The sequence below is a fragment of the Bombus affinis genome, chromosome 3 (assembly GCF_024516045.1).
Source record: "Bombus affinis isolate iyBomAffi1 chromosome 3, iyBomAffi1.2, whole genome shotgun sequence".
Lineage (NCBI taxonomy): Eukaryota > Metazoa > Arthropoda > Insecta > Hymenoptera > Apidae > Bombus > Bombus affinis.
In genome coordinates, this window is record NC_066346.1 from 10,819,863 (window position 1) to 10,833,456 (window position 13,594).

The 13,594-nt window shown below is 37.2% G+C and overlaps 1 protein-coding gene and 1 long non-coding RNA gene across 3 annotated transcripts in view; one reads left to right on the forward strand and one right to left on the reverse strand.

Annotated features, from left to right (window-relative positions):
* Positions 1-13,594, reverse strand: part of LOC126914665 (zinc finger protein 1) — a 35,151-nt gene that overhangs the window by 9,052 nt on the left and 12,505 nt on the right. Inside the window, exons 1-5 of one of the 2 annotated variants that reach the window (XM_050718894.1) lie at positions 7,681-7,820; positions 4,233-4,594; positions 2,841-2,981; positions 1,870-2,170; positions 904-1,259 (exon numbers count right to left, since the gene is read on the reverse strand). In XM_050718894.1, coding sequence (XP_050574851.1) covers positions 904-1,259; positions 1,870-2,170; positions 2,841-2,981; positions 4,233-4,594; positions 7,681-7,708 — 1,188 coding nt within the window. In that variant the 5' untranslated portion in view covers positions 7,709-7,820. Of the gene's footprint in view, positions 1-903; positions 1,260-1,869; positions 2,171-2,840; positions 2,982-4,232; positions 4,595-7,680; positions 7,821-13,594 lie in introns of those variants that run through there. The other variant, XM_050718893.1, reaches the window with a different exon arrangement.
* LOC126914908 (uncharacterized) lies at positions 8,479-9,939 on the forward strand. Its single transcript, XR_007709928.1, has 2 exons — positions 8,479-9,472; positions 9,592-9,939. It is a non-coding gene; the product is annotated as an uncharacterized LOC126914908 (long non-coding RNA).

The window sequence follows — 13,594 nt, forward strand, 5'->3', positions numbered from 1 at the left end:
AAGACGAATTTGAATTTTCCGACTCTCCCCTGACCAGTATAAATAAACGGACGCGATCGCGAGCGAGACAGTACATATCGAGTATCGAACAGTATCGTTGAGTATCATACAGTATCTACAGAGTATCTCCGAGTATTTATCGAGTTTCGCGACGAACATTAACGAATATTTATTCCGCGATTTATATTTTGTATTAACGACTCACGTATACTGCTGTAAATTAATTAATTTATTTATTGGAAATATCTCGCTCTCGTTATTTCACACTATCTATCCTCGACTAATCCTCCACATTGGCGACCCCGACGTGCGAAAAGTGAACATTCATAATGACGAGTAGCAACAGACAGCTTCGTACAGAATTCGCAGACTCAAACGGTTCAAGACTACACTGGGAGTTTGAGAACCAAGAAATTGGCGATAGAACGCCGTCTCAATACTGTTCGGATTTGAGGAAGCTCGCCTCCTTGTCAGCCTCCGACGACTTAGTGCTGGCGACCTGGAAGGAACACCTCCCAGCAACAGCAATATCTCGCTCTCGTTATTTCGCATTATCTATCCTCGACTAATCCTCCACAGAGTAAATAGACAACTCACGAATTGTAGGTTCTTTTTTTACAATTTTCTAATCTTTCGACAAGCACTAACAATCAGATAATTTGTAATTCGTAAAGCCTACTCGTAGAATTTCATTTGTTTTATTAAATCAAACTTGTCATTGTTATGCAAGGATATCTATTAACAATTGTAACTCGTGACTTGTAAAATTTCACTAATGACGCTAATCCAATCGTGCAAAAACGGATCTGTAAAATTTAATCATTTCTTTAATTCTGCGCTGTCAAACTAAATTTTGTTCATTGCACAATATTTGCAACAATATAAACAATGATCTGATCTTACTTGATAATCCTCCTCGAACTCTCGTTTCATCGTGGCCGGCGAGGTGGACAATTTCCTCACGTTCGCCTCGAGCAGTTGTTTCGTGACGGAGGTGTTCACCGTTTCAAGGATACGTCGAACTGCGTCAAGACCTTGAGGATCGGTCGGTGCTGGTGATTCTTTACCCTCTGTGCCTTCTGTGCCCTCAGAGTCCGCCGTCGACGGGCTCATGAGTTCCCGATGAGACTCGAATTTCTCGGCTACCTCGTCCAATCTCTTGGAATGTAGCTGGTTTAAGATCTTGCCCAAGGATGCCTGCAGAAAGTAACTGCCGAAGCCCATCATTTGCGGCAGAAGGGTCGGCATGTCGTAAATACCTGAAATCATTATTTTCTTCTATTATAGATTTCTCTAATTCGGTTGCTCTTTCAGTACAACAAACAATTATACACGATTATTACAACTACTAAACCAATGATCTGTAGATTTGTATCTTCTTTAAATCATCCTCTCTCGTTTATATAACATTTCGAACTTTTTCGAACGAGTTTTGCCTAATTGTAGGTTTCGAATCATGTAACAATTTCTCTTAAAACATTCCATGTCTATTTAACAGCAAAAATAAGAATTTTTTTCATAATTCTTATACACGGTTCAATTTCAACAATGTCGGTACCAATTCTAAATGACATAAACTACGATAAAATTGCAAGCAGATTTACTGTCTTGCGTTATAATACGTCTTCCATATATTCTTTCCATAATTTGATTTAACTAAATACAAAAGCCTCAGAAACTTTCTATAAACGATTAAATTTTAACAACGTCGATATTCCATTCCAAATGACGTAAACTCTAAATAGGATTGAAAGCAGAATTCTGTGTTTTGTGTTAGGATTCGATTACGAATCGAGTTCACGGAGCCGGATCGTTCAAGGTGCACGACGACGATTGCGGTTGAAATAGAATGGCGTTATCGACCCTCACCCGCTCCTTCCCGTTGTATCTCCTGATAATCCGAGGGTGAAAGCTTCGGCAGAATAGGGAGGAAAGTGTTATTATTCGCCGCGAGCAGATCGACCTCGCGCCGCCCCGGCGGCAGGGGTTGTTGCGCCTTTTTCGGCCCACGATCCACGTTGCTCACATTCGTATGCCTGGATTTTTTTAAGTTTACTATCAGGCACTTCTTCGAGGTCATATGACTCGAATACGAGCCCGAATGGGAGAAGCGCTTGCCGCAGTTGTTGCATAGGAATGGCTTTTCACCGCTGTGAATGCGAAGGTGCTCCTGAGAACAAAGATAAAGATGAAAATCGAAATTGAAATTAGAAGAAGAAAAAAAAAAGAGAAATTATATATGAATCGATGGTGCAATCGCTAGACCGTGAATTTTTTATCCATTCGATCGAATTTCGAAATTTCAAACTGTAAAAAAATGCACGTGATACGATAATATACAGTTGATCTTTCTTTTTATTATCGATTCTATGAATACTTTGAATTCTATAAAATATTGCAAATTAAGGTGCGATATTTGAAACGAATGTAACGATCTGTTTCTTTGTATTGTATTAACGAAACTACGAATCTGCATAAATAACCGCAGTCTAGCGTGAACTAGCGTTTATCTAAACTTAACTACTAGCGTTAACTAAAGATGAATAAAATTAACTTCGGGGAATATTCGTTCCGGTGCAAATATGTCAATCGATGCATTCTACGTACAATAATTTCTTTTTCTTTTTCTTCGAAAAATAAAAAAATAAAAAGAAAACAAAGAAAGTTGAAATTATATACAGAGAAATTCTATTTGGAAGAATTCATTCGTTTCGGTTACAGGAGAAAACTATATCAAAGTCAGGCAGTGCTGTGTGAAAATAGATTATGAAAAAGAAAGCAAAGAACGGAAATAACGATGTACGAATGAGAAATGAAAAATAAGGGTGCACTCGTAGTACCTTGAGGTGATGCTTAAACTTGAAGGCTTTCTCGCAATGGGGACACTTAAACTTACGAAGCACGGCACTCTCATCATGGCTGATCATGTGCCTCTGGAGTCGGTAGACGTTAGCAAAAGTCTTGCTGCACACCCTGCAGGACTGGAAAAAATCTATCGATTAATTTCATCGCGTTTATTCGATCTTTATTAATAAATACATATCTTTTCACTAACTACTTATATGTAAAAATTTATTTTATTATTTAAAGTTATTATTTAGAGAATGCTTATAATTTCATTTCCATAATTTATTTGTAATTTTGTTGAATTTTTAATAAATTTAATATTTCCTTTAATACGATAATTGTGATATAGTGCAAATTTTCAGTATAATCCGAATAACATGAAAAGTCTCTTTGTTCTTAAACCATAATTTCAACCGGCACCGTCAACTGCGAAGAGTAACAAAGGCAAGCTGAAATATCAAAGTAAAGTCAAAGCAGAATCGAGTATTTAATCACGAGAACGAGCTACTTTGAATCTTATAATCGCACAGGTGCGCCGGCCACTATACTGTTTTACATAAACTTAATGACGAATCGTGCATCCAGTGTGTATTACGTCTACTTATAAAGATAGGCAAGAAATAAACCTAATAAAACAACAGCGTATAAATATGTAATATAAAAGGCAATCTCAATTTCACGAGCTACTCGTTCATAAAACTCTATTGTCAATTACCTCTCAACTTTCAACAACCCAATTCCCTTCCTTCTTTTACAGACCATTCTCCGTCATCGTAACCAATATCGTTCTTCTTAAAAGAAAATTAAAAAAAATGAAAGAAAGAAAAGGGGAAGGAGGAGAAAGAACAAGAAGAACGAAAAAGAGTATCCATCTACAAAAACGAAGAAATAATATCTTCGACTACGTCTCAACTTCCTTCTTTTGTAAGCTATTCTTCGTCGTCATCTCATAACGAATATATCATTCCTTTCAAGAGAAATGAAAGAAAAGGCCGTAAATGGCGAGGGAAGACGGTTTCCAAAGAGAAACAAAGAAAGAAACCATTCTACGCAAGAAAAAGATTCGTCAATCCCTTCGTCAACTCTACCTCTCTGTTCTCAAAAACTCAATCTCCTTGTTTCTCTTTTCCCCCATCGTCGTCGTTAATATCATTCCTATTAAAACAGAATTTCAGAAGAAGAATAAAGGAAAAACAGCAAATATATATCGAAATTGTCTTACAAAAAGCAAAGAGGGAATAGAAAGCACTGTACGTAAAAAGGAAGATGAAACAAAGCCAAAAAGAGACACGAGTAAAATGGAAAATTCGCAGGCCGGTCGCGCATGATCAATAATACACAAGGAACAATGGAGTCCTCTCGTCCTTGACGTTAGTTTCACTCACCACTTGAGGGAATTGAGCGTTGAGATCGTTCTTGTCGATGGCGTACGGGGTCTTGTGCGTGTCCTCGAGATGGAGCTGAAGCACGTGGACGTCCCGACAGAGGAAGCCGCACTGGGGACACTTCTCGCCACCCTGCTTCGTCGATCCGCCCTCGCCGCCGCCGCTGCCGCCGCCACCACGGACGGCTCCTCCGCCTCCTCCTGTTCCTGTTCCTGCTCCACCACCGCCTCCACCACCACCACCGGCTTCGCTACCTGTGCCGCTACCACCTCCAACGCCACTTCCTGTGGTTGGCGCCCCGGCCGCGCAACCTCCGCCCACCTCCGCGTTCACGACACCTGCTGCCTCGTCCTCGCTGCAACCTGAAACAACAGCCACACACGTGCACCACGTTATATCTCGTTTCCACTCTGCCCCTCTCTCTTTAACCGACACCCCTAGTCCCTCTATTTTTCTTTTCTTTCTTTTTTTGTCCTTTTTTCTTTTTTCACGTATATAACGTAGTATATATTGGTGTGCGATAACAGACCATAGAGACGCGATTGTATAAGGTTGTCATGGACGCGGTTGCTTTTTAGGAGTTTCGTGCTCGCGAGAGATAGGCTTCGCCTCGTTTTATGGGTTTTTTCGTCTTTTTGGAAGCGTTGCTTTTTAATGGTTTTCGTTTTTGCTGCGAAGCGTGATAAGAGAGCGTGTGTATAGGCAAGTTTGTCGTGTACTTTGTATCGCGATTAAAAATTTGGAATTACTTTCTTTTTACGGAGTTCGGTGTTCGTTGGATCAACGGGCTAATTTTATTGTCAGAGTGGGATTTTAGGGCGAAGGATTTTCGCGGAAATTTATATCTCTCTGGACATAGACAAGGAGATTTTAATTTCGTTTTTGCCGGGCAGTACGATAAGAGAGTGGTTTTATTACAGTAAGTTTGTTGTACAGTACCGTGGTTACGAGGTTGGAATTACTTTTTTCTATAATAGCTGTACGTGCGTTACATCACTTGTTAATTTTATCATTAGAATACGGTTTCAGAATGGAAAGGATTTTTGTACAAATTTCCACTTTTACGACCATAGGAATACAACAAAAATGGAGAAAAAGTAGACGACGAATGGAGAGTTGTTTCAACTATTAAAAATTATGATTTTTGTGATCTTTATTTTATATGTTATTGCATATAACGTACATTTATTGAATATGCAAAAGTATACAGTGCGTGGTCAATTCGAAACTATTTTTAATAATACAGAATCGAATTCTGAAATCATTTTTTAAATAAAAATCGGAAAATATGACTTACATCTTTTTCTCCTGTATTTCCTCTTTGTTCACAAACACGACTACACAAAATTGATAATAAATTTTTTATTTGACCACAATCGTGTAAATTCCTTCGTACTTGCCGAAACCACGTTGCTTCAGAAAACGACGTCAATCAAAGACAAACATGGTTACACCCTATTGTAAACCGGAAATAGAGCAACTATGGGGCATAAAAATTTATACGAGCTCGATGACAAGACGCAGCGGAACGACGTCGGTAAAATCTAGAAGATATCGAATACCGTTTGTAACGAGCTTTAAGATATGATCAGTGTAAAACGTGAGACGCGAATGTCTTCGTGAACGAGACCAATTGAAGACGGTACCACTACACATTTTACGTCGTTCGGTCGGCGTTCATAAATATACATCCGTGAAATGTCCCGAGCACTCTTTAACCCGGCAAATGACGGAACATGCGTCTTTTTTCTTTTTTTTTAAACGTATTAAGCGTATTTTTAATCTGCTATCAAACACACCGTAGAAAAAAGAACTATATCTTTCGAAGATCATGGGAGAAAAATATAATACGTACGTTTTTATTGATTTCCTTATTTTATCGTCGCTTGATAATCAAATAGGAGAATGATAATATGACACAATGGAAAATGAAAATACAATGGAGAATAGAACAAAATTTTTAATCGATAAAAATTATTTACTTGTTATGGTAACGGTCGTTTATTCCATGGAATTATATTATATTTATTCATTGTTCTTATTAAATATAAGTTCATTTTGTAAAATTATAACATCCTTTTATTTTATAAATTTTCTCTTGTCCGCCGCTGTAACTTGTAAAGTCCATTTAGTTCCAGTTATTTTCGTCACAAGTGTGCCAAACTATCGCGGACGATAACGCCTCTGATAAATCGAACGAACGATTAAATATTCGCGGTTGCCACTGAAAAATCCCACAGCTCTGATTTTCCTCAGCCGCAAAAACATTGCATAAATATCGACGATGTGAAGGTTTTAACGAGTAATCGATACAAACACCGCGACGCTTCTTCCACTACGTGTACCGTGGTTAACCGCGTCTAAACGAATTTTCCTTGGCAGTCAACATGGACCGTGGAGCAAGAGGAATCGGAGGACAAAAGTATCGTTTCAGTTGAGAGAAAGCTACTGAAAGCTACAAGCGACGATTCGATATTTGGCAAATCGCCGGCCAAGATAAAATTTCGTCGTGAGTCAGCCTACATAGTCGAACACTTTCGCCAGCTTCTGCACGAGAATCGTTCGAATACGTTCACGAAAATTCCTTCTGACGAAGGTCATCGATGGTTTCAATTCTCCTGTTCGAATACTTTTTATCGCTCCAGGCTTCCAAAAAAATTGCAGAAAATTTCCAGGATGCTTGCTGATGTTTTTTTGTTGCATTACAGTCGTTTGTTGAGTCGAATATTTCAAACTTTTCCCGATACAAACGCTAAATTGGGTGAGAGGAATTCGAGACTGAAATTCCATTCGGAAATACATTTCGTGGAAAATCAATTTTTACTAAAGAACGACAACTTGTTCTATCTATGGACGGTTAATATATCGAAAGATGCGTGAATTTGTTGTTCGTTGCTCGTTAATGATTAATTTATGAAGACGACTGAAGGCGAATTTAGATTATTTATTTTATAAAGAGTTACCTTGAAGATTGCACTTTATACGACTCAGATATACCATAAACATTTTTCTCACCACTATCTCTATATAAACAAGAATATCGCGAAATATTTTCAAAGGCCAACTATTGAAATAAATTTCAATTCTGCGAAATCCATGGCCAATATAACGTCATTCGCCAGGGTATAACAAAATATTTTCTCAAGCCATTATTTATCGCGTAATTTGTATTAAAATTTCGCTTCTATCGTTCCAAAAAATGTATTGACCTAATAAAATTGTTATACTAGGAGAATTTTGTTTTTAATTCGATTAATTATACGAATATACTAGCTTGTATTCTCAAGTTTCACTTTCACACAGGATTCTTTGCCATTGTTTCTAAAAATCTTATTGGAACACTTATCCGATAATCGCAGCTCATTTAAATCTACAGTAAAATAATATATTTTGTACCATACTTGGATAATCGTACACGTTAATGACACATAAACACGTTGATCTTTACCTTTCAAATTTTTCGCCAATATTTCCATAAATCTCTACAGACATCTGTTGTGTTGATGATCGTATTACATTAGATTGTCCCAAAAGTTTCTTTCGTTTTATAAGAAAATAGTAAACGCACAGTATTTATTGCTTTATATTATTTTAGTGAATCCATCCATTTTGTTCCAATAGAACAATAATATCAATAATAAGACAACAATAAGAATAATGTAAAGAAAAATAATATGAAATAAATAATGTCATGCATCTATTATTTTCTTATAAAACGAAAGAAACTTTTGGCACGACCTAATACATATATATATATATATATATATATATATATATATGTACAATAATCAGACATACACACGTCAATCTTCGTTTAGCCTTCGAAACATCACCAATGATATTTATTCGATTTCACAGCTCACAAATCTCGAGAATATTTCGCGATTTTTGAAATTTCCACCGCGCCTAGGATAATAAAATAAAAGAGAGGAAAATAAAGGAGGGCAGAACGTTCGGTGGAAAAACAAGAGGCGAGAAAACGGAAGTCACGTATGCATGTAATCTCGTTCCACGAAGCGCGGACCAGTTCGTGCACCACGAGACGCGAACTTTGCTCGCGTAGTAGGCCGATAAAACGTCGAAATGGGTCAGAGCCGTGACCTTTCCTGCCTTCCTCCTATACGTAGTACCGTTCGAGGATCTCGATTATGTCGCTGGAGGCTTGAAAAGCGGCGTACAGATCCCGTGATCATTGCCGCGGATGATAAAGAACGACCGCGATCACGTTGCGCGAAATATCGTTACGAAACTGACGACTCGATAGTTATTTTCGTGACTTTTCATAATACAAGTATCTAGAACGTTATCGAATTCTAATAAAACGTTATCAAAAAGGCAGGTTTATCCCCGAGGTTAACATACTTTTAATCATTTGTCGTCACTGACGGAGAACAGCTAATGTTGCTTTGCATTTAACTTATCATCAACTCTTTACGACAGTTGGTACGATTTTTGCAGCGTTTCTACTTCGAGATTGTAATCGTTGAATAAACTATTATCGTACAGATATTGTGAATATAGATATTCTTAAAAAGAAAAAAGAAAAAAAAAGGAATAAACCTGCCTTTTTCTAATCATTGACAATATACAATTTTCTATTAGATAAAATACAAGATACGACAAAACGATGTTGATTTTTACAGAATGCGGATTATCGAATTCTTTATTTTGTTTTTCGTAATAGAATTTCGATGGTGCAGTCGATTGAAACACAACAGGAGAAGGCACTAAATACAGTTTGTAGCAAGATGGTCGCGATTTTCCTTCATACTGTCCTTCTAAGAATAACGAACGTCGCGTCTAACGAATAAATGAAAAGTTAATCGCGTAGCGAGAACGTTTAATAGTTCACAACGAGGCTATCGTAGTTCACGAAAAGTTCGTCAGAAGTTAACAAGTTTCAAAGTAAAAGAGGAGCGTCGATATTGCACACTTTTACAAGTTCTTCGTGTACTGCACGAAACAAGCGATAAACCAGTGTCGATTTCAAGAACAAAACGAGCAATAAATACGAGAGACGACTACGGGAACGGGTTTCTTAAATTCGTTTTGAACGTTACAGACCTCTTGAAATGATCAGAGCAGATCGATCTAGGATAGACGAACGTTATCTCAGGCGTGGATCATCCAAGTGATCGAGACTGCGTGCAGATGCGTATCTCTCAGCGACCGTCAGAGCGAGGGAAGAGGATGCGCCATCAAGTGACGTCAGCGGAATGCAGAAACTGGCCAAGCAAATTGTAAGTAATATCACGCAATCTCAGATTCATGCGCTTCGAAACATCGAGGCGATCAACTCGATCGTCGATCTCGTGATCTGCAAGATATTCATCTGATCGATGGAATTTTGATATGGCAGAATGGGATTAGGCTGTTGGTTCGTGCAGAAGGTAATATCAATCAACGTCATTCTCTAAGCAACAGCAGTATCTTTCTGTCTCTGTGTGTCAAGCGAACAGATATCGAATAGGACGAAACGAAGTAATTCAGTCTAGTTGGAATTATTAAATGTGTATAATTTTGCAATGTAATATTGCAGTTATTTGTGGGATTCTATATTTTCTAATGATGTTTCTTGATGGATGAAATTGATATTATACCTATCTGAAGGAGGAAAACAAAATTAATTAATAATTAAAAGAATTAATGTAACTCTTTTCTTTGGCATACAAATCAGACTAATAAAAATAACATTTCAGTTTTTGTACTTAAACGAACTCTTCATTCTACGTTTCTCATTTGGTACCTACCATTTATATATCGGTTTCCGTAAGAAAGTAAAACCGAATATTAAATAAAAGATACTTCAAGTAGAATGACAAAAATACTAATTAATTCTTAACTCATTAATTCTGAGCTGTGACATGGAATTTTGGTTTAAATTAATCTTCGTACAGAGATATTTTCACCACTATCATAAACGTATTTTCTCAGATATTATTTAGAAATATTACTCATTAGGAAATCGTTGTTATACAATCATTACATATTTGTAATCACGAAAACACGAACTCACATTTTTCTTTGGCCGGCTTATCAACCAATTCTCAGAATCCTTAGTAACCAAATCAGGCTAATGAAGCTAACATACATATTAGTTTTTCTTCTTGAACAAACTTTCTAATCTACGTCTTCCGCTTTTTATCTACAAATATATATCAGCTTCCCTAAACATACAAGAGCAAATATCGAAACAAAAGGTACTTCGAACTAAAGCAAACGAAAATATAATCACCAATCTTTGGCTGTAATATTGAACTTCGTGTTGAATTATCTTCATACAAACGTCAGTATTTACGTCATTACCATGGACTCTAACATATTATTTAGAAATCCAACGCGTTAGAAAAAATCGCTCGTTATACAAGCATTACTTCGCGCGATCATTTACAGAAATACGAATTTGGTTTTATCTTTAACTGGATCGAGTCAAAATAAACTCGTAAACAAATAAATCAATAAATAAATAAATAAATAATAGATAACAATATAAACGTACGTTTCTCCTTCTTTTTCAATTTATCAATCGATTGTCAAAACCGAAGAAACATTGGGGGAAACAAAACCCGGAACGTCTATTCGCCATTAAATTCGTGTAAATGGAGCAAAATGTTTCTTCATAGATTGACCCAAGGTATTTGTAGAACTGTAACGAACGCGTACCAAAGAAGAATCGTAAATAGAGGTTTCCTTGGTACGCAGGTAAACGGCTTTAACGACGTCGTTACACCGTTCGTGGCGAGTGTATCAAAGGCTTTTCCCTCTGATGCGGCTTTTATCGCGAGGCGCGCGCGAATCGACTGCGATTCGAACACAGCGAATCGGCGACCCGCGGCGTATTTTATTTTTATTCGTGCGTGCTTGTTCTTTCTCTTTCCCTCGTTGAAGAGTGGAATGCTGCACGCCGCTACTGAAAGGTAGAAAAATTCTCAGTTGAAAGCCACAAAACGATGGCTTGTTTTTTTTGTTTTCGATCGCAGATCGCGTCGCTCTTTGTGTTCTTCCTGCGGCGAAATTATTTTTGTTGCCAGCCGATTATGAACCAGGAATACAATGCGGCAGATCTATGTCGATATCAACGTGGATATCGAGAAACCACTGCACCGGTGAATCGAGGAATTGTTGTTTGCGAAGAGACGGTTCCGTTTTCTGGTAATCTGAGTAAACAAAAAGGAAGTGCAGGATATTTAAATCGAAGGGTCCATTTAATTTTTAAAATGAAATATTTGTTCTTCGAACATGTTGTAGGTTTATAGTTGATTAATGTTGCTACATGGTATTTGTTTAATATATTGTAAATTCGCAGTTAATTAGTTTCATAAATTCATAGTTAATTAATATTGGCACGTGGCAAAGAATTTCTCCGTTGGATATTAAAACTATCTGTTTCTCAGTTTTGATGAATTCGATTTAAAGCTACGTAGCCGTAATCTCGTTCTCTTATTGATAAAAGATTTCCTATTATTAATTCGTTCGCCATTTACGTGTCTTTTTACATTTTATGGTAATTTTATAATTTTTCACTTCAAATAAAGATTTCTTCGTAAGATGCGATGCGTGGGTAATTAAGATTTGTATAATATATATATATATAATAATAGCTGACTTTTTATTGTTTCAGTGCCCTTTCTTTTCGCATTTCTATGGTATTTCGTTATCAGAAAAAGAAACTGGCTTTATCATTCTCGGCTTGATCCGTATACGACAATCAAAAAGTTCTTCTTGTCGCTATTCTATTGCTTCATTTGTATTTATATTTAATTCTCTTATCGATCTCTCGTTTCTCTCTTTCTTTATTCTCGCGATTGTTCTTCGTCCGCTTGTAGCAATAGTTAGGATTTAATTTCGAGATGTTGCGATCCATCAGACCGCAACAGACGTTTCCGGAGATTATCGTATGAAGTGGCAGCGTGTCGATTGCCTCCGGAAAGTGGGCTTTCGTCCGCGAGATCAATTGTCACGAGAGTTTCTAGGAAATCCAAGAAATCTCGGTTATATTCGCGATCAGCCGCAACCGCGTTCGTTGATTTCGATGAAATCATCTTTGGTCAGAAGCAGCGTTCAGATCTGAGACACTTCGAATCGCCTGGGATATGATTCGAAGTTTAAAACTCATAAAAATCTTGGTGGTTTTAGAAATCTTGAGAATCTTGGTAGGTTTGAAAGCCTTAGTCGAGTTTTTCGATGGGTTTCGAAAATTTGACGAGTATTCAACGCTTTACGTTTATTTTGACTACTTTTAGCTATGAAGTGTCATCGATAGAAAATAGTAAAGAAAGCTTGGAAAATACCAGAGAAAACACAACAAAACACGATCAAATTTCTCGCGATTGAAATACGATCCATTGCTCCGTGCCACTGCTGCATCATTTATCTTATCGCGGTAAAGGAATATTAAGAACTGTATTGCAAAACACGGAGGCAATGTGCGCTACATTTTTCTTACGTCGTAAACGGTCGGTGCAAGAAACTACGCTTCCTGTCGATAGCGAAATTAATTACATCTACCAAATTTTTGCTTCGTCTTGCTTTTTTTCTATCATTTATATAATTCTTTTAATTCACTCCTACGCTCACCGTAAGATTCTGTGTCTTTTGTCTTCCCGATTACCTCAATCGATAGACAATAGTAGATACCAGAGGAAATACTATAAATAGGAAAATAGATATTAAAAACTCTCAAAGCGACCAACTCCGCTTTTTATCAATCGCTTGATTTCATTAAAACAAGGTTTGTGACTCACGTTCGATTTTCACGAAACAAACAGCTTGCTTCGATAAATTCACGTGTCCCAAAAAGAGACAAAAACGGTAGTAGATTTTACGATAAATTCGAAAAAAATTCAATCTTATTCTCTCACGACCAAACGAATATATTTAATTGATCGATTTACAGAACGCAATAAATCTTCGATAAAGTTTTATTTTTACAAAAAGGATAATCTCGTGATTTTCTCATCATCTTCAACTACATTTTCCATAAATTTCGACATGATATACGCTATGGACAGAGTTTCCTCTGGCTTTCCATCACAAATTAAATGGAGGGCAATTTGTCACGTGGCGATGAACGCTTGCTCCTATACTCTCTCCAAGCATTTCGAAGAAGTCACGCTTAGCGCGATAATTATTTAGCGGAAAGACACGTGTATCGGCTAACGATCGTACGAATTTCTCTCGTAATTCCTCGGTAAAACGACTGGTTCGATTCTTTTAGTTTCTCTAGACTGTAGACGACGTGCCAATGTCTACAGCTGCATCAAACCGCGTGTCTCATTGTTTCTATTTTTAAAGATCGCAGTTACGTGGTCCGCGTTCGAGCTAACTATTTATCAGAGGAAACGAGACCGATCGTTCTCTTG